The 20,023-nt window shown below is 41.1% G+C and overlaps 2 protein-coding genes across 5 annotated transcripts; one reads left to right on the top strand and one right to left on the bottom strand.

Moving 5' to 3' along the window:
- Positions 1-1,150: 1,150 nt before the first annotated feature.
- On the bottom strand, positions 1,151-19,145 carry LOC111072576 (long-chain-fatty-acid--CoA ligase 3). Of its 4 annotated transcripts, XM_022364526.2 has the most exons (12): positions 19,036-19,145; positions 18,594-18,629; positions 9,896-10,233; positions 7,586-7,721; positions 6,387-6,449; positions 5,493-5,931; positions 5,211-5,417; positions 3,984-4,458; positions 3,745-3,917; positions 3,405-3,668; positions 3,054-3,329; positions 1,151-2,978 (listed from the first exon to the last, which is right to left on the bottom strand). In XM_022364526.2, the coding sequence occupies exons 3-12, from the start codon at positions 9,916-9,918 to the stop codon at positions 2,824-2,826; spliced, it is 2,211 nt and encodes a 736-aa protein (XP_022220218.2). In that variant the 5' UTR covers positions 9,919-10,233; positions 18,594-18,629; positions 19,036-19,145; the 3' UTR covers positions 1,151-2,823. The 4 variants fall into 4 exon arrangements, with proteins under 4 accessions (XP_022220218.2, XP_022220222.2, XP_022220220.2 ...); XM_022364530.2 differs by lacking the exon at positions 6,387-6,449 and having other exon boundaries at positions 19,036-19,144; XM_022364528.2 differs by lacking the exon at positions 9,896-10,233 and having other exon boundaries at positions 19,036-19,144.
- On the top strand, positions 4,515-5,487 carry LOC111072577. The gene is made up of 3 exons (XM_022364531.2): positions 4,515-4,910; positions 4,985-5,144; positions 5,203-5,487. Exons 1-2 carry the CDS (start codon positions 4,603-4,605, stop codon positions 5,136-5,138), a joined length of 462 nt encoding a protein of 153 aa, XP_022220223.2. The 5' UTR covers positions 4,515-4,602; the 3' UTR covers positions 5,139-5,144; positions 5,203-5,487.
- Positions 19,146-20,023: the final 878 nt, after the last annotated feature.

The raw sequence follows: 20,023 nt of genomic DNA, 5'->3' as shown, positions 1-20,023 counted from the left end.
CTTTTCCCGTCACAGTCTATTAATTTCAGTAGTGCCATTGCATATCCCAGTCGTAGGGGTCGAGCTTTAACTTTTTGTGCACTGCACTCGGTTTTTGTGAGGGGAAAATTCTAATTTAATCTCCTGCATGCCATAAGTACTCAAAGTTCCACAAAAAAGTGCAATAAATTCGCCTACAGTCTCCGTTTCTTTGGTCAGCATCAGTAGCAAAAAATGTCGAATGGAAAAGCACTAGACGTGTAGCGGGCCATGCACATATGTACATAGAGACTAGGAGATGCCCTGCCCTGTACAGTAGCGAAGGCTTTATACTATTGCATGTTACATGCTCTCCCTTAGATTGGATATGCCTCAGCTTTAGTTTTTCGACCCACATGGGACGGAAAATTCTGGGGTAGCTCCGCTTATACTCCTATTTTCTATGATTTATTTGTTGCATTAGTGAATGTCGCTGGCAGCAGTGGCAGAGCTGTTTCTGGGCGGCCACTTCAGAGTGTCTGAGCCTTGGCCGGCGCCGACCCAAAGGTGCGCCTAAAGGTACAACGCACTCTTCTGTATTATAAATGGCCAGACGCTGTGGGTCTAGCTCTGCCTCTTTCACTGAAGTGCTTAACTTTAGGCCAGCAGAACATTAACAATTCCCTCTCTTTTTATAATGCTATAAAAATGCACAAAGTCGCCGGGGAACAAATAAACAGGGCACAGAGCACAGTGGAACTACGACTACAGTAAACACTGCACTGAGTGAAAGGCAGTTCAGCGAGCCGTGCTAATTGTGTCATTTACATTGGCAAACAAGTGCGAGTGAATAAGTCAGGGGCTCAGACAGATTAACGCGAATGAGCGCATCTCCGGAGCTCTTTGCACAGTGCAAATTAACGACAGCCGGCGACTATTTGCCTTTCTGTAAGGAAACCATTGGCTTTTGGGGTAAAATGTTTTAAATTAAAATTTAAAAAATGCATCTAAAAGAAGTTTTCAGAAGTGGAATTCGAACCCACTCCTACAGCTACCACAGCTCTAAGGAAGAGTCATCTACTATTCGAAATGATATTTACTTACCTTTAGAAAGTTCCACAAAATCAAAGCCATAGGCATGAGCAAGTAATTGCCCACCTCCCGCCATATATGTAATTGTTTGCTCTTCGAATAAAACTAAAAATTGTTTGTATTTATTGAATTATCTCAGTATTTGATACGATCAAAAGTATAATAATGCAATGATACTTATATGTAGAAAAGTTTCTTAAATATTTTGCTTTGCTTGCCACTCATCCAGATATCATAAAAATGTTTTTTATTAACATCGTAGCATTCCATATTTAACACGAACATATCGTTAATGTTAATTATGAAACAATCCACCACTCAAGCACTTTGTAAAAGTTACAAACAAATTGTTTGAATAAAATAAGTTTTTTTTTAAGAAACGCAACGTTTCCCACAAAAAATTGCTAGACGTTCCCCTATGTCGAATATAGTTTAACTAAAAATATGACTAAAGTGTATTCCAAAAACTTCTTGTACATTTAAAATAAGTGGAGTTTTCTTTTTCTTTTACTTTACAGCTTAGGCGTTGTTTTTGTTGTTAGCCCAGTTGGGCTATTTTCTTCATCTTTGTTTGTTTTTTTTGTTTTCTAGTACTAAGTCTTTCATTAGTTGCATTTGAATTTTGAGTTTTCGCTTTTGCTTTCGACAAAATGGATTTCATAAAATACATTTGTTGTGGCCCTTTGCTTTTCTCTAAACTAAATTGAGCTAAAATATATATAACATTTACCGTTTGTAACCTTTTTACCATTTGATTTGTGTGTTTTACAATAGTTTATGGAGGGTTCCACTTTTGCATCATTTTGTGTGTGTGTGTATATGTGTTTCTTGCGTCATAGAAAAGCTTTTTGCCAAGGAAAATGTGTTTAATGTTTTTGTTTTTAGCTGGTTTTTATATATTTTTTATGTTTTTGCATTTTATATATTAATTCATAATCAAGTCGCTTAGGTTTTTGTTTGCTTTTGCTACAATTCATTATTTCAGGATTTCCATACATCGAACTTATAATAAAGAAGTACACTATATATATAAGGTGTATATATATATATATATATATATATGTATATATGCATATAAACATGTATGTGTGTGTGTGTTTATATTTTGTATGTACATAATTAATAGGCAACCACTTAAGCTTACTCTAATGTGTTTCTATAAAAATAAGTATTGTTATGCAAATTGTTTTTGCCACAAAGTGTACTAAAAACCGAAAACTGTACATTACACAATCTTCTCATTCTCATTCATAATTTTCATCAATATAATCATTATCATTATCATAGGCATTCGGTCATCATACATTTTATTTTTTATTCATTGTCAATCTGATCATCAGCATTCTGAGCACCGACACAAAGCATTTGTTACCAAACCTAACCCATCAGCTTCCAGGAATCCCCATTTATTATTTGGCTAAGAACAAGTATAATTCGCAATAACTCTGGCAAAATAAAAGAAAATACAATCGATATACATATACACATATATATATATATATAAACTAAAACCCTCTTTACATGCAGAATTTGACTCGTGTGTCTGGTATAGCTTGTAGATCTTTTGGTTCTTTAGCTAATTTGGTTTTCGGATTTGGTATGCATGCTTATCGTTGTGTCGTTGGTGTCTCTCTGCGTGGGAGTGGTACTAGGCTGGCGTGCGTGCAGTACACAACTCGTTGCAGCTCCTCCACTCGAGTTATCATAATGCTGGTTGTTGTTGTTCTTGTTGTCGTTGCTGTTGCTGCTGGTTGGTATTTAGTACATTGACTTTCATGAGGCGTACATGCGGTTAATATCATGCTGATATCTGTCCTGGATATCCTTGCGCTTCAGTTTAAAGGCAGCCGTCACCAAGCCCATGTCCGGTGACCAGACCTCCTTGCACAGCGTAATGGCGGCGGGCACCTCGAACTTTTGCAATTTGCCTGCAAGCAATACCAATGAAACATTTAGTACATTATTCTCATTCCCGCAGAGATGGGGAACGATGGGCGACTTACATTTCCGCGAATGATCGGCAATCTCCTTGAGTATGGCCTTCTCCATGACTGGCGACGAGCACAGCTCCTCATAGGTTTTGTCCTGCAAGCCGTGACGCTCGGCCAGATCCTCCAGATGCTTCTGATTTGGCACGACCAGCGCGACGGTGAACTGCTTTGTGGGATCGCCATAAACGCAAATGTTCTCCACGATACCGCATGTCTTCAGCTCCGATTCGACCTTGCCAAGAGAAACGTATTCGCCGGCCTGCAGCTTAACCAGATCCTTCTTGCGATCTGCGTAAAGAGAGAGAGAACCACAGAGTATTAAGTGGCTGCTTAAATCGCATTGCATACAGATTAGAGACTTGCCAATTATCTTAAGTACGCCATCGGTTTGCACCTCGCCAATGTCGCCGGTTTTGAACCAGCGTTTGCCATCCTCCTCAAAGAAATCCTCGTTGGTCTTGCCGGGCAGTTTGTAGTAGCCCTGGGACACACAGTCGCCACCGATGAGCACCTCGCCCTGCGGGTATGGCTTGTTGGTGATGCGATAGTTTCCCTCCTCCCAGTTGACCAGACGAATGTCGCAGACGGTCAATGGTCCACCAGTGCGTCCATAGGTCATGTCTCTCTCTATAAAAAGTGGGAAGAGTGGTAAGTAGTCTTCGCGCTCAAAGCGTACAAGAGGCACAGTTTCCCGTTCACTTACCATGCATCACAGTGGCTCCCGATGTGGTCTCTGTCAATCCATAGCCCTGAATCAGGTCCACGCACAGGCAGGTCTTGATCTGTTCGTGTGTGTCCGCCGAGAGCGGCGCACCGCCAGACATTATGATGCGCACCTTGCCGCCCATCAGTTTAGCCACCTTCTTGAAGACCAACCTGCAAGTCAGACGACATATTTAATAGCTGATCATGAATGATCATTGAATATGCGAGGCTTCTTACTTGTCAATGAGGGGCGTCTTGTAGCCTCGCTGTATCCACTTGACTTTGTACTGGTAAAGGAATTTGAAGAGAGCTTTTCTGAAGGCCGAACCGGAATTGACTTTGTCGTTGATGCCCTTGGAGATGCGATCGAGTATCAGTGGCACCGAAGTCATGCATGTGGGCTTCAGGACACTGGCATCGCCCATGCAGCCTCGCCTGATCTTGCTGCTCGTATCGATGAGAGTCAGCGGCGTCGAGTAGCCAATGGAAACGCCAGTCATCAGGCAGAGACTCTCCGCCACCAGTTCGAAGACATGAGCCAGCGGCAGGAAGCCAATCAGCACATCATCCGGATAGATGGGCACCATATCGACGAAGCCCTTCATTGTGGCAATGCAGTTCTTGTGCGACAGCAAAACACCCTTCGGTGTGCCAGTCGATCCGGAAGTGTACATAATAATGGCAATATCATCGCCCTTGGGTGGCACGCTCTCTGTGGGCACAAAAAAATCAATCAGTAAATGTCTCTAGTGCAATATAGAAGGCCTATCCACAGCTGTCACCCAACACAGATATCATAATACAGAAAAATCCTATCAAAATTTTATCGTGTTTAAAAATTTCGTTGTTCCAAAAGATGGCAAACAATTTGGAAGAGTTCATTATACTGACCCCGCTGACATGTGTGGAGCAGTGCAATGCTCTCATGGAGGCCACAACAGCGAAGCCCAAGCCCTGCTACCTATTCATCTCGCTCTTTGGCGTCTACTGTGGGCTGGTTGCCTATCGTTCATATCGCAGCTATTTGGCAAACATTGCGAGATCTCAGGAGCCAGTGCCCAGGCCAGTAGATGTGGTCTCAGCTTTGCCAGCGGCGTTCGTGTCTGAGCTGGGGGAGCTGCCACCCCGACTGATGTTTGAGTCCCTGAGCTTTACAGACAACAGGCACGACATGACAGAAAATGAAAACTTTCCAATTAGTTAATGGCCAAACTTGTTCTCTTTCTTCTGTTTCTTAGCTGGTGCTATTACGGTGAGCTGACTACACCCAGCATGGATCGCGGAAGGACAACTGAGATAAAGGATAATGAACAAGATGCCAACAAGCCATCGACATCAAAATCAGTCATAAAGCTTGGGGCAATTGCACATAAAACTGGTGATGAGAAATAGACAGGGGTATGTCCTGTATTATGGCAGCCTGTCTATCCCATACTAATTTCAACTCTCCCTTTAGAAACGCACCAAATTTGCTTTCCTGTCCTATTTTGACGACCTGGTTGAATGGCAAAATCTTGACGCCCTCCTTAAAGCCAGTGGTCTCCGTCTTGTGCAGCTGGTCCTCCATGTAGATGATGGTGTTCACATTGGGGCACTGGGCCAGCAGGGTCTTGAACTTGGGCAGCAAATCGTGCGAGGTGATAACCGTGGTGACTTCCGTTTCGCTGATGCCTGCCAAAATATAATAATAGTTTTCTTATATTATTACACGAAAATGGTGAAATAAAAAATGGGCCATGTACTCACAGTGGGCCACACCATCGTCTCCCAGGGTGGCGTAGACGGTGACAATGGGCATGGCTTGCTTGAAGCATCCATGGGCGGCCACCATCCACTCGGCACGGGTCTCTGCAAAAATTACAATGTTTTCACGCGGCTGCTGTCCCAGCTCTCGCAGGCCACGCCCAAAGTTGGCCGCCTGCCGCTCCGCCTCGGTGAAGGTCCGCCACTTGTAGTCGCCCATGTTGTACTTCTTGAAGACACGTCCGTTTGGCTGTACCTCGTCCTCCTCGCTGAGGATCTGCCGCGTGCCCAGACAGCGCTTATTCGAGTGCGTCTTGGCCACATAGTTGAAGACCTTCTCCAGGGTGTCGATGTTCTCCTGCAGCATTTTCACGTGCACATCGCGAGGCGGATCCGTGGTCCGGTATGTCAGCTCGTGTTCATCGTTCTTGATAATCTTAGCCTAAAAGAGGAGGAGCATTGATTACTTTTATGTCATCTCAAAGTTTGATGCAAATAAACGCCAGATTGGAAGGAGGCTGCGGGCGGGGAAGTGGGCGATAAACAGGTAGAGAACAGACATGTGAGCTTGAAGGGGGGTGTGGTTGTGAGGTTGAGGTTGCTTTGGTTGGATGGTTTGGGGGCCGTAACAGGGGAGAACATGTTTCTGGGACCAACACCAAAGAGAAGAACTCGCCAAAAAAAGGGGAAACCAACTCTTTGCATGAAAAACCAAATCCTAGGAACATTTATTGTGCATTCTTTTCGTGGTTGTGTGTGGTGTGTGTGTTGATTTGTGTGTATTTATGTGGGGTTGTGCCAGTGTATGTGTGCCATGTATGTGTGTGTGTGTCTGTGTGCACTGTTCCACAACAAATATTATTAATAAAATAAAAACGAATGTGCAAATATTAAAACCTCAATATCATCCGGCGCGTACTTGGACTCATCGACCAACATTTTCTGGTTAATGGGCTTTGCCTGTAGGAGGGAAGGAAGGATACAACGAGTAATACAATATATGTATGTATGTATGTATTTGCGTTGCTTGTGCCCAAGCCAGTGTTGCCTGTAATGATGTCTTACTATATTTGTAGATTTACACGTTCATTCCTATTCGGCAACTTTTTTACCTTACTTTTTGTATACTCTATTTACGGCACACGCAATTGTGACCATAACCATAGAGCCCCATAAACCTTATCAGGCAGGCTCTAAGCCAGACACAAATTCATTTCATTTAGATAGGGAAACATCAAATGTAGAAGCGCATATAGGGACTACCCTGGGAAGTAATCCATCAGAAATTTGGCATAAGGACATAAGACTCTCTCTCTCTCATTCTCTGGCAATGTGGCCACATATAGCATGTTGCCTCCACCTGCTCCTTCCATCGTTTATCAAATTTCCGCTGCATGGCTTGGCTTATCAGGAGGAGGAGGGCATCGCCTGCAACCATCGTGTATGGCGTAACAACAGGTTCAATTATCAAAAACAGCTATGATTTGATGTCCGCGAGCAAGGAAACAAACCTCTACCTCTACGCCTAATTGTCGCATACAAAATCGAATGAATCTCTGATAAAAAGCAAAACTACAACAACGAACAAGAGATAATGAACAGCGGACCGGGTCAATAAATCAAAAGTCACCGTGCATATAGTAGATAAGGGGAAATGTAGAGAGAGAGAGAGAGAGAGAGATAGCAAAAGCAGAGACAGAAATAGGAATAGAAATAGAGGTGGAGGTAGATTTAGAGGCAAAGGCAGATAGAGCGAAAGAGAGAGAGAGAGAGCGTTTGCTAATCGCTCATCGTGCACAAGGGATTGCGTGACGTGAAGTAACATGAAAATAAACTGATAGTAAAGCGTGCAGTTTTATTTCCTAAAAACTATATAAGCAAGTACATGTACTCCGATCAGAACTAAGCCAGGGCGCTCTTAGTATCTGTCTGTCTGTGTACTTTGGAGCGGCGGCAAAGGGGGCAAAGTCGAAAGTATTTCAAAGCGATTCTAGAGATACTAGTTACAGCGACGATTGTCTGATTAAATACGGTTGCAGGGAATGGAATGGTCGCGTGATCCCTTGCCATCAAAGTAGTGCCCACTCTGTACTCACCTTCACTCGTCGCGAGTCCTGTCGGCGTGTCCATGGCTTTTGCAGGACCAAGTAGACCGGCAGGGTGATGATATCGTACACGAAAGCGATCGCCTTGATCGCCCCAATTGCGCTCTGCACCCAGAAGCTGTCCATTCTGGAAGAGTAATTGAAATACACAAATTAGATACAAATTAGTTGCAGCTGCATCTTAATTGATATGCAAATTTTATTCTAGTGCCAAGAACTATCAAATTTTTTTCCCCACATTACGTATACGCAATACTTTGGAGCCCTTCTCCAGTGCCCACCAAGCAACCCACCCACTCGTTGTAGCACCGTCGCCAGCCGAAAACAAACTGATATCACCTGCTGCCACTGTTGGCAAATCTTGAGTCCGAATGTAGGAAAATCGGAAAAAGGGGTTCGCTCGCTCGCACTCTCACGCCGCTCACTCACTTGATCACCCCCCTACTCACTCAGCTCTCAGCTCGACGGCGTGCTCAGAAAACGCTTTTCGAAAAGGCGATAACATTTGGAGAGCGTTCAGATTGGTTCAGCTTTTTATCAGCCGGAGATTGCTAAGCCAAAAGGCACCGAAGAACGTGTCGGAAACTGTCTCACAAGTATGTCTCTTAATGTAACGGAGTGGTGGGTGGGTTGGTTGACATGCATTTCTGCTGGCTGCTCTTTTTTTGTATCTACGGCAGAGCCCTCTCTCTCTTTCTCTCTCCATGCACGGTTATCCAGGTCTGCTTTCTTATCAAAACCCATTGGTATTTAGAACTACTTCCAACTACAATGGTTGCCATCTGCTTTATAATATGTCACAAAAATCAAGTGCGTTTCGATCACAACCACCTTTTAATTATACGACCTACTCTATGGCGGCGCATGCTAGGGAACTATGATCTTTATTGTATGCCATATTTCTTGCTCAAGAAAGCTCTCTGGAAAAATTTGATTAACTTATGGCATTCTTTTTTTTAAGATATTAATAATTATATTAACTAACTTTCAGTTAGCGATCAGTTTCATTTTTAAACATACTTATCAATTTGATTAATTTTGGACTTATCTGCACCCAGAAATAGCGAAAATTTGCCCACAAATTAAGACAATTTCCGGAGGAATTATTTTTTTACTCTATCTTCTATATCACTATCTCGACTTCGTTTAGTCGGGGCTGTCGTCGCGGCCCAGTGCCACCTTTTGGCAACTCAAGAGATTATAACCGCTCGCGCACTTGCGCCGCTCAGAAATCCTCAAGGATTGCTTCATTTTTGCTTCTCTTATTGATACTCCTCGAGTATTAACACATATCCCGACCATAGTTAGAAAAAATAATCAAATAATTTTAACATTGGAATAATTGGAAACCGCAGTTTTCACATTTTTTAAATAGAAAGCCAAACGAATCTTTGCCTGGAAACACACGGCACGATTGTTACTAAGCTATACTATAGCTATATGGTATACATATGTATGTACATATATGGGATCGATCGCACTAATGCAAAATACCGTTGAATAATTGATAGCGCGATCATAGGCGAGTGGCCTGATAAGCAAGAATCGTGGAATGAGACTCTCTGTGTCCTTGAACTTGGCTGCATGCGCAACACGGACGTGACGTCAATTTCTCGAGCACGGTGCGCTCGGGGGTCACTGAGTGTCATTGTCGATGACTTTTTTGTGGCGCTTAATTGGTGCTGGAATGGCTGATTTAAGTGATAGTCACGGCTAATTGTTTCAAATGATAAATATGAATACGAAAACAACAATTATTTGAATTGATTTTGTAACCAAAACGCTTGACAAGAGAAAGTATTTTATATATACGAAAGTAAATTCAATCGTTATTATCATATGGAGAAGATAGCTTCGGTTGTCTGTAAGAAATTTTCAATGCAGGTCTTCGAAATTCCAAGATAAATATACAAAAGGAAGAGGAAAAATATGTTAATTTTTAAAGATAATTTAAATTTAGTACATCCAAAACAAAAGCTATACTTCTCATCTGCATAATATTATGAATCCTAATCCTGAGTTTTTAGACCGAAATGAAGTTCTGGTCGAATGATGTTGATTTGCTGTACAAATTTCACATAAACGAAGTGGTATTAGCTTACATTTCATTATTGTTCTTAACATACTAAGACCCATCAACCAAATTACCATCACCAATTGATCTGCCCACTAATGCTGGGGAAACTAACAAGTACATGTACTACAGATAGCCGTATTCAACGAGAAAAACGAGTGAAGCAATCATGAAGGTAAACATAAACGGTATTTACATATGATATGTATGTTGGTATTGGTACTTACTGCGCATCATCTTCGATGAACATCTTGCCGTGTGCTTTCTCTAGTTATTTCTCTTTGTCCGATCTTCGGTATCAGTGGCTGCCCAGAACTGCAGGTGGGAGAAGAGTGCTGCCTCTAACGCACGCACACACAGAGAAACAGCACACACACCCAAAAGATCACTTTTCTCTCTCTCTCGCTCTGTTGCTTTTATGTGGATGGCAACGCCTGGCTTCCACAGGCGGCACGACTAGTGGATTGAAATGACAGACAAAATGACGTAAAGTTTCCTTCGGATGATGTTACTGTAGTTTTTGTATTGCTGTTTTTGCTGTTGTTGTTGATGATGATGTATTTCCCTGGAACCGGAAAGAGCACAGGAATATGCATTTATGAATGTAGTGACAATGAATCAACAAAACAAATTATGGGATACAGAAACTGCATAGCGCAATATACAGAAATAAATATGGAAAAATAAGCAAAAACAATAAAAACTTAAAATCAACCTCAACCTCATGGACAAACAGGGGAAAGGTAGAAATATCATGATCTGCAGATGTAAACATAAATAGTACATAGAAAGCTTTACTTTACGTTCAAGTACAAAAAGGTATCTAATATTTAGTTGAAAATCGTAAAAATATACCATAAACCTATTGTCTTTATATCATAGAAAGTTCTTATTTGTTTCAATTTTTTTTTAATTTTTCATTTGAATGAAACTAATGAAATATTAAACTATAAATACACACATATATTTTATTTATATAAGTTATCAAAAAGCCCCTACTAAAACTTCCATTTGAATTCTATAAATAGATAATAATCATATCCCAATCCCAAGTAGCCTTTCAATTAGTTTCAACCTTAATAAATATTCTAATCAAATCAGAAAACGACAGCAAACCACCAAAGCAAACCAATAAAAAGTTTCTATTACGTTTTGGACTTGTTTTCTTTTTTGGATGGTAGCCAAAAAAAAAAAAAAAAACACGAACGCTGATGATAAGACAATAAAGAAACAAATTATAGAAAGTATGGAAAAGGCAAAACGAATATCTAGAACGAAAATTAAATTTAGACGGACATTTCTAAAATACGTAAGAGATTGCATAATAGAATTCTCTCAAGAAACACACACCCTATTTCTCTACATCTCTCGCTCTCTCGCTCTCTCTCTCTCTCTCTCTCTCTTGCGGACTCTTTCTTTCTTTCTTTCTTTACTCTCCCTGGTTGTAGAGAAACATTGACATAGGTCGGGGGACCTTCGATCGAATCACAGAAAAGCGCTTTGCCAATTAATTAACAAACAAAATAAACGAAAGTTCTTTGATGTTTTCTGGCAGAGACCAAAGTCCGTTCGGGCATGGCTTATCCGTTCTGCTCTGGAGATTGAACTGGTTCTTTAGAATCTGCCGTTTCTGATAAACAATACTCAATATCCCCACGTGATATTGATACAAAGGTCGTTGATTATGCCAACCATTTGATAAGGGGGAAAAGGGGCATACAAAGTGATCCGAGTATTTCAGTTCAGTTCGTTTCAACTCGGGAGGAATGACGACAATCTTAACGCATCGTGTGGAGTCCGTTGAACCGCACCGCCTTCACATTTAAGCCCAGCTCGAATGAAAACGGTCTCAATACGTGTTTTGTTTGCCAAGAAAGAGAAGTGCCAAAAATCATAAAGTTAAATATATTCGGCATTCAAATATTAGCCATTGGAAGAGGACAAAAAGAAAGAAAGATATGAAAGAGAGATTCTTTATCTTGGCAGAAAAGTAACCAAAAAACACCGAGCACAAATACACGGAGCAACCGTCAGAGTGCAAAGTTGAAGAAGCGCTAAAGTGGCGTGAAAACAGGCGAAAGTCGGTTTTAGCTACGTTTTGTAGGTTAATGCAATCGAATGAAAATGTAAAACTATTCAGTTTGCCATTAATTAAACGCTCCTGTTTTCATGGCCAGAGACTAAACTTTGAGCGCGTTCCCACCGTGCACCAATGTGCACCAACCAATCAAGGGTCGTCCTTGTGTCCGTAAATCATAGATCGTGAAACGCGAATGGCAACCCTGGTCAAAGTTGCAACAAAAACAGAGATCAAGAGAGAGCAAGAGAAAGAGAGTGCTGGTTGGGAGCCGACAATCGCGTGTGGAAAACAAAGGTTAAACCGATATGAGAGGTCTGTCTATCTAAATGTACGAGTATGTACATATGTATGTATATGTAAACGCTGGGGACTAAGACAATAGGGAAATTGTGCACATTAAGCGATGATTACTGTAAGCCGTACTATGATGCTGGATAAGTGATAAAACGAGCAGAGCTCTGAGCAGACTGACTGATTCAATCAGATCTGAATCATGGGCATTCAGGGTTAAGTAACCACACACGCGGCGTATGCGTTATTTCGTACAATGAGAACTTTAATCCCGACACATGTCAAGCAACAAACACTTAAACTAAAAACAGATTTGGAGATTAAAATTGCCATAAGCAAAGTTAAAATTACAAAATTATTTAAAAACGGTTTAGAATTCAAATTGCAGATTTTTGTTAGGATTAACGCAAAACACCGACAAATAATCATTAAATAGCTATTAAGTTTTGGTCAAATTCAGTCTAAATCTAGTTACAGATAATAATCGTAAATAAACAATCACTAGCGATCCATTCTTATCATAATTTGTTATATACTTGAACTTCAATTACTTTGAGATTTCTAATAACACAACGATTACAGATATATCAGCGGCTATTTATGTTTTCCACTGAACCACTTTATGCCATTTATATACAGCATTCCATGGCTATTCCAATATTTACATATACATATTTTAGCTCCGATCGAACGGATTGTCCCGTACTGGTACAATAAAATGTGTCTCATATATTACACATTTTATTCTAAGATTTATTCACATATCGAACTGATTATCCCGTACTCGTACAATCAAATTTGTAATATATGAGGGTGAAACTTATTAATTAAAACTTTTAGCGGCACTTTTCACTGCACTTTCCGCTTTGTATCAATTTTTATTGTTTGCAGCTGCTACTTTTTTGCATAAATTGCACAACAAATTGCAGTTTTCTGAAATCATTCAAGCAGGAAACGTTGTGCTTGACTTGGTGTGTAAATCACACAAAAGATAAATAAGAGTACCACAATTTACACCAAAACCTCGAACTTGAAAATCCGCATTTTTCTACGTTTCTGTTTGGTGGCGTTTACATAAATTTTACATTATTTTCGCTGACCGCAGTGCAAAATACTCAACAACTTCGTTTTCCGCCGTTCCCAAGAACTGACCCGTCAGAAAAACAACAAAACGAAAAAATAAAATAAAAAAAGCAAGCTTCCAAAGTCCAAGATCGCATTTGCTGCTACGGTTCAAAATTCAAGTTTTGTGTCGGACATTACGAAATTGCAATACCATGTCAAAATGCGAGTGTTAATCGTCGTTCTATATAAATTGAACAGGCGTTGTGTTACTCATAGCAATCCAAATATTGCAACAATGTGTATTTATAAACAGAATAAGACCACGTCATCTGCTTACTTGGATTTCATTTCATTATGTTGTAGCTGATGCTCTGGGCGTACAAAGAGTACTCGTTCATAAATTCCTTAAATATATTGGATCTCAGGGACTTAAGAGCTACATAAATCAATTAAATAGAGAAGAAGAGGAATAAGGGATTTAAAGCTCTCTCAATGATGAATCGTCCATTTCTTGGACTACCTGAGAGGGCGTTCAATTCATCCCATCAGCTGTTTCACAATGCCGGGTGGGGAAGGGAGAGTATTCGTTCAGCTGTTTAAGTGTGAAAGCATTTGGAACACAACAAGAAAATCAATTGCGTAAATATTTTGAGTTGCACATATGGGAACAGTGCTCGGTCTCTCTCTCTCTCTCTCTAGATCTCTTTCATTCCTCGTTGACAGTGACTTGAACTTTGGTCAAGGTGCCTGCCTGTTGTAACGGGAAATTATTCATCAGCTGATTGCCTTGACATTGAGAACACAACCCAAAGCCAGCCGACGCCAACGGCACCGCTCTCTTCTGAATTCGTCTCCTCTCAGTCTTTAATTCGCATTATGTGCAAAAATTTAATTGATATGCAACATTTGATTTACTGTCCATGCAAGTGTCGAGAAAGCGCATTACGTCGCTGCATCAGTCCTCTCTCTCTCTTCGGTCTGTTCTCTTTCGCACTGTTCTCTCTGGCGAATAATGGGGTAACGAAATGATCGTATGACTGTGCCAAAGTCCAAAATAAAAATACTTTATTTCACTTGCAGCAACAGCACAGGCAGCAGCAAACAAGCACTACACACATAAAATGAAATGAGAATTACTCAAACGAGATTGAAAAAACAACAAAAACAACAACGACGAGAACTTGCGAGCTTTGCACGGGGCGTTGAATATTTCATTCAATGGAAATGAGCAGAGAAAGAGCAAGAGCAACAAACATGCAAAACAAACAAGCGAGAAAGATCAAAACTGCCGGAGAGAGTCTGTCTGTCCATTTATGTGGGAGAGAGTGTGGGTGTCTCTATGTGTGTGTATATAAATTTGCCCGTCCGTTGGAGGCGAATTTAAAATAAATTTGATTATCGCTCAATGTACAGAACGAACAGAGACAGAGCGAGTGAAAGGGATATTTGGCAAGGTGAGGCATGTTTGTATTCCGTGAGACCGCTCACTGATCATGCCTCGTTTGATATTAATACACCTTGCAAGACAGATTCCTCTCTCTTTTGCACTCGCTCATTTCTTTGACTTTGGCTGAATTTTTGTCTGTTGCGTACGTACGTACGCGTACGAGTATGCATGTTCTGGTGTGTGTGAAAGTAAGGCAACAACATAGAGCTAAAATAAATGACCTAGACAAGCGCCTGCGTCGCGACGCATGTAGTACTTATCTTTAGAGTGAACATCACACACCAAAGCACGTGTTCCAGTGAAATTTTCCACAAGAAGCACCAAACACAAATATAAAATGGAATCGAATCAGCTTTGGCAATGATCGTGAGAGGCAGGCAGCCAGAGCCCGGTTTAATCGAAGCGGTACTGCAAAAACCGGTTAGAAAATCTACCAAAGTCATGACTAAAACAAACACAAGCAATGCTCGTACGATGCACAGGCGTAGACGAGCAGGGGTCTGAATAATGTGCTTTGAAGAACTGTTTCCCATATTATCTCTCGACGTCAGAATCCCCACGCATAAGCCACTGCGCCTCGCTTATCTCCGTTGGACTGTGTGCGGTCCATTCCAACGGTGAAAAATGTCATGTTTTCTAAACCTGCCGCGTACATTAGCCGAAAATAGAATTTTTTAAATTGAAAACAAGTTAAGCATTGAATGGCGTGACAACTAGAAATGGAAACAGGAACCACAACACAATTTTATAGCGACACGGTTTATTCCCCATCGATGCATCTTACATGCAAGTAGCTGACCACGATGGTCGTCTAAAATCATATGCAACGATATACATATGTAATTAACAAACATAGTGCAGGGAAACATTTACAAATGGAATTAACAAGTCCGCGACAGCAGATAGCAGATTCGCAAGCCGAAGCATTAAATACCCTTGCAGATACTGTGCTTTTTTATCATTATATATTGAAGATAGTTTTGGTCTGTTTAGTTTTCTATACTACATGTTTTCTCTCAGAGTTCGAAATTTCTGATACAATTAATCAATACCCTCTGCAAGGGTACCAAAGCCAGAAAGAGGGACAGATGAATAGACAGTAAAAATGGCAGCTGACGATGCGCTGTGCTGTTGCATCGTGAAGAAAAAAATGTAACGGCGAAACTGTTGAAGCCATGGCAAACAGCCCAACCAGGCCGATTACAAAATGTCATTGCAATCTGAAATCCAGTCGGGGGGTGGTGCAAAGTTCGAGGAGGGTCTTGGTCTGCCTTCGGTCGCCCCAGACATCGCGTGACTATTTTTGATACAGCACCCGGCGCGAGCCAGCGAGAGAGAAAGAGAAGAGCAACAAATGCAACGAGCAAATGCGAAAGGCACCAACAAGAGTCACAAGGCAGGGTGAAAGGAATGGGTGGGTAGCCGGGTGGTGAGGCGGTCAGGCAGCTATGGTGGCACGTTTTTCTTTCATTCGATGGCATTTCGTTATACCAGCTGAAAATCGTACGAGTTTCAGGGGAAATGACGCCGCTGCCGCGCCGCTCCCCTCTGGCCTACCTACCCACCCTGTAAAGCTTAAAACAAAGTAAAAGAATATGCGGTGAAGAGAGCAACCAAGAGGAGGTAACTCAGAGAGAGCGAGAGTCGAAGAGAGACAGTCGGTTGCATGCGTGTGCGTCAACTGTACTGTGGAAGAGCGGAGAGAAACGCAGTGTGTTAGTGTGTGTGTGTGTGTGAGCAGGGGAAAATGTTGAAAGGTCAAAGAGCAGATTGTTTACATGAAACCACCTCGTGGGGTGGCGAAATGGCCCGATATGTGGATGGGTGGCTTGGCCATGAATGAAAACTGAGACCGGCAAATTCATTCGACCCACCTCGACTAGACACGGCGAGAAAGTGGACGGAGCTGCCGCAGTTGCTGGGAACATTATTAGGCATTCTTGGAAAAGTTTATTCACATTAACTATGCACAAATTACAAAAAATTAATTCATAAAATAAAATCTTACAACTTCTGGACACAAAAATTATGAAAATTTAATGCGACGTTGATTTACAAAAGCGGAAATGCTCCAGAAATGTACACATACATACATACATATGTACATATGTGTATAAATACATTTCTTATAATACTGGATATCACAGCAGTTTACTCTTATCGATGCACCGCAACAGCTCGTCAATTACGCCTTAATTAAAGTTGCAAAGGGTATAAAATACTCACTAAATTACACTATTGAAATCAGATTACAGTGGAAGTTCGGAAATTAGAACTCCCACAAATTAGAATTGTCCAGAAATTAGGACCGGCCATTTTAATGCATGGCCGACTCTGTACCTGTGGTTCAGATTTCTGGAAGAACTTTTTTATTGCCCACACAGCTTTGGTTGAACTTGAAGTAAATATTAAAATGGGAATCCCGAGTTATTCGTGGTGCATACGATTCGGTCATATGCATGCGTAATTGAATACGCTTCTGGAAATTTGTGTCAGTTGATGACTAAGGACAAAATGAAAATATAAAAATTTTAATATTAATTTAAACATAGCTAAAATGTTTTTTAATAAATAAAAACTGTTTTGGGTTAAAATAAAGCTTGCACAACTATTTATAATGTTGTTTTATCATTTTCTGTACAGAAATTATAACTTTTCAGAATTTAGAATCACCCCAGGAACCAAGTGGTTATAATTTCCGAACTTTCACTGTACCATAATCTTTGGTTGTCAATCTGCAAGAGTTTCCAACGTTCGTTTTCTGGTTTGATGCTTATTTGATTCTAACAAAAACAATTCTTACTTCCACCTGGAATCGCGCTATCTCACGTTTGCTGTTTATAGCACTCACTGCTTCCTTTTATCTTTTGCGTTTATCTTTCCGTCTGAACTTTTGAAATGCATTCCACCTGCAACACTACCCGCGACGTGCCGTACCTCTGGACAAACGGCAGCGATATGAGCGATATTTCGATTCTAAACTGCTTACAGTACGACCTGCTTCCGGCCATTGCGAAGCCGCGCCCTAGAAACAAGAAGGGGCCGGCCAACCAACCGACCACCCACCCACCCACATCCGTTTCGAATGCAACACACCCACGCAGGCCCACGGCAACACGCCACCCATCCAGCCGCTCAGCTGGTCCCTTGGAATCCGAAACAGATGACACACGTCACACCAGAGCACACACACTCTCACATGCAGAGACAGTCACAGATGACCCCGAACTGGAGGCCCCTGCCTGGTACCCGGCATTCTCCTGCCACCCATCAAAGGCAAAACTCGCATGATTTTCAGTTGGTATAACAAGGCGACACAGTGGGACAGAGAGAGGAAGACTGGCAGAGAGAGCGTTTGCGCAAAATAAATTACAAGAACTTTGCACGTGGAAAGCAAGTAGGGGAAATCCACTAAGAGAGCAATATCCAAAGAGGAGAGCAATGTAAAGAGAGAGAGAGAGGGAGAAAAAGAGCGAGAGCGATATACATATGCATGTGCTCAGGTCCCAAGAATGAGCATTGTGATATAGTTCTAATTGAAATGAAAAATACCTGCGGGAGGGGCGTCAATTAACAGGTTGTGAATGCAAACGGTACACCAAGGGAGTGTGAGCAAGCCGCCGAATCACTCACCAACTGTTTTTTTCATTGCACAAAAAAATCAATAAACAAAACAACAAAACAAAACTCTGCGCTGCCATTGGCAACCAACAATTGCATAAGGCAAAGTGCAGTTGCACTGGCGAAAGGTACAACATATTCATATACATACATATGAACATGTCTATGTGTAGGATAAATTGGGTCAGCGTCGATTTCTCAGACTTTTTTTTAGAAAAATTGCTTATGTACGTCATTGATAAGGTGGCGTGACATTCGGAAAAACTAAAAAATTAAAAGAGAACCAGACGGCGCGGGGGCTGTAGAATCAAAGAGAGATATATTGAGGAAGAGAGTGACTTGTCAGCTGAGCCTCACTGGGAGGAAAGCCACCTACGTCACAACAACACAACTTTGAAACGGAGTGATATGCTAAACTTACCTATGATTTTGGTCTCAGGTCTGGACAGAGGGAACGCTGTCGGTTTGTTTTGGTGGGAGTGGGAGAGCGCACGCACATGGAATGGAGATAAAATATAAATCAGCGATCGGCGATTATATAAAATGACGTTTGGCAATAAGAACACGAACACACGCACACACACAGACGCTGGCGCTCCCGCTCACGCATAAACGAAATGCCGCTGCCAGCATAAAATGTTGCGTTGGCGTTGGATTCTTCAACGCGCTACTCTCCGCTTCTCTTATCCTCAGAATTTGAAGGCGCTATATATATGTATTTATTTTGTGAGTGAATGGGTGACTGCTCTTTTCAAATGCGCTTTAAATTGATCACAAAACTTTCGCAAAAAACTTTCACAAACTGCACAATTACTCACAAACACTAGCGCACTGACGTAGTGTGCATGGACCACGTTACTTACACCAACTCACACGCTCCTAAGAAGCGCTTTTGAACTGCGATTTAAGAATTTCGCTTGTATTTTAGTTAGTTGCCGTTTTAATTGGCGCCCGCATAAGCAAAAATGTTGGCGACGCGTGCACAATAGAGGTGTCAAACCATCGAGGGCACTATCGATAGTATCGATATTTTACTGATGGCCTCTACTATCGACGGTTTTGAAACTCTCATGATAGTATCGAGCTACAGTCGTGCTATAAAATACGAAGACAAATTTGTAAAAAAATAGACAGGTGGCATCTAATTTTTACAATGGACAAGTTCCTAAAAGGTTTCAATGGTTTTTTAATAATTATTTCAGCCCGATACTATCACGATAGTATCGATTGTTTTTTCAAAACATTCGACGTTGATATTCCTCGATATTGATATTCCGTTTAATATTACTAGCTAGCTGGGACTCTTAGCCCTAAACAAATAATTTTATCCGATAGATACATCAATTTTTTAAGAGATTGGCAAGTTTTCAGAAGTCCTTTTTATTGGATTATTTACATATTAAGGTTCAAACAAAAACAGCATAAAACGAATTTGTCGTCGTTTTGTGGCGTTGCCAGACTCGTGCAATTCGTAGTTGCTGCGGGCTGCCATACCGTGATATTTTGTGATATGAAATTCGTCAATTTTGATATTCAGTTTAATTGTCGGGGGCTTATTTCATTGGATTGTTTACATATTAAGGTTCAAACAAAAACGGCCAAAGCATAAAACTTAAATGTTGACTAAATGTTACGTCAGTGTTGTTGGTCAACCAAGTATCTTCTATGCGTATGTACTTTTGTATACCATATTTCTTTTAATTGGTGTTAAATTTATTGTTTCAAGCTGCTTTGAAACATTATTAATTCTTGCTCAATCCGTGCCAAAGTTGCACAACAATGCTGCCTATTCATTTCCCCATGTTGCTAAAATTTTTCCCATACAAATCAAATGTATCTTCAGGAACGCGT

The sequence above is a fragment of the Drosophila obscura genome, unplaced genomic scaffold (assembly GCF_018151105.1).
Source record: "Drosophila obscura isolate BZ-5 IFL unplaced genomic scaffold, ASM1815110v1 contig_186, whole genome shotgun sequence".
Lineage (NCBI taxonomy): Eukaryota > Metazoa > Arthropoda > Insecta > Diptera > Drosophilidae > Drosophila > Drosophila obscura.
The sequence above is the reverse complement of the archived record's forward strand: the minus strand, read 5'-3'. Positions and strand labels throughout refer to the sequence as shown.

Coding starts and splice junctions, on each gene's coding strand:
- LOC111072577 (XM_022364531.2), top strand. CDS start 4,603: ATGGCAAACAATTTGGAAGAGTTCATTATACTGACCCCGCTGACATGT. Junction 4,911..4,984: donor CTGAGCTTTACAGACAACAG/GCACGACATGAC, acceptor TCTGTTTCTTAG/CTGGTGCTATTACGGTGAGC.
- LOC111072576 (XM_022364526.2), bottom strand. CDS start 9,918: ATGTTCATCGAAGATGATGCGCA. Junction 5,932..6,386: donor ACGCGCCGGATGATATTGAG/GTTTTAATATTT, acceptor CTCCTCTTTTAG/GCTAAGATTATCAAGAACGA. Junction 5,418..5,492: donor AGACGATGGTGTGGCCCACT/GTGAGTACATGG, acceptor ATATTTTGGCAG/GCATCAGCGAAACGGAAGTC.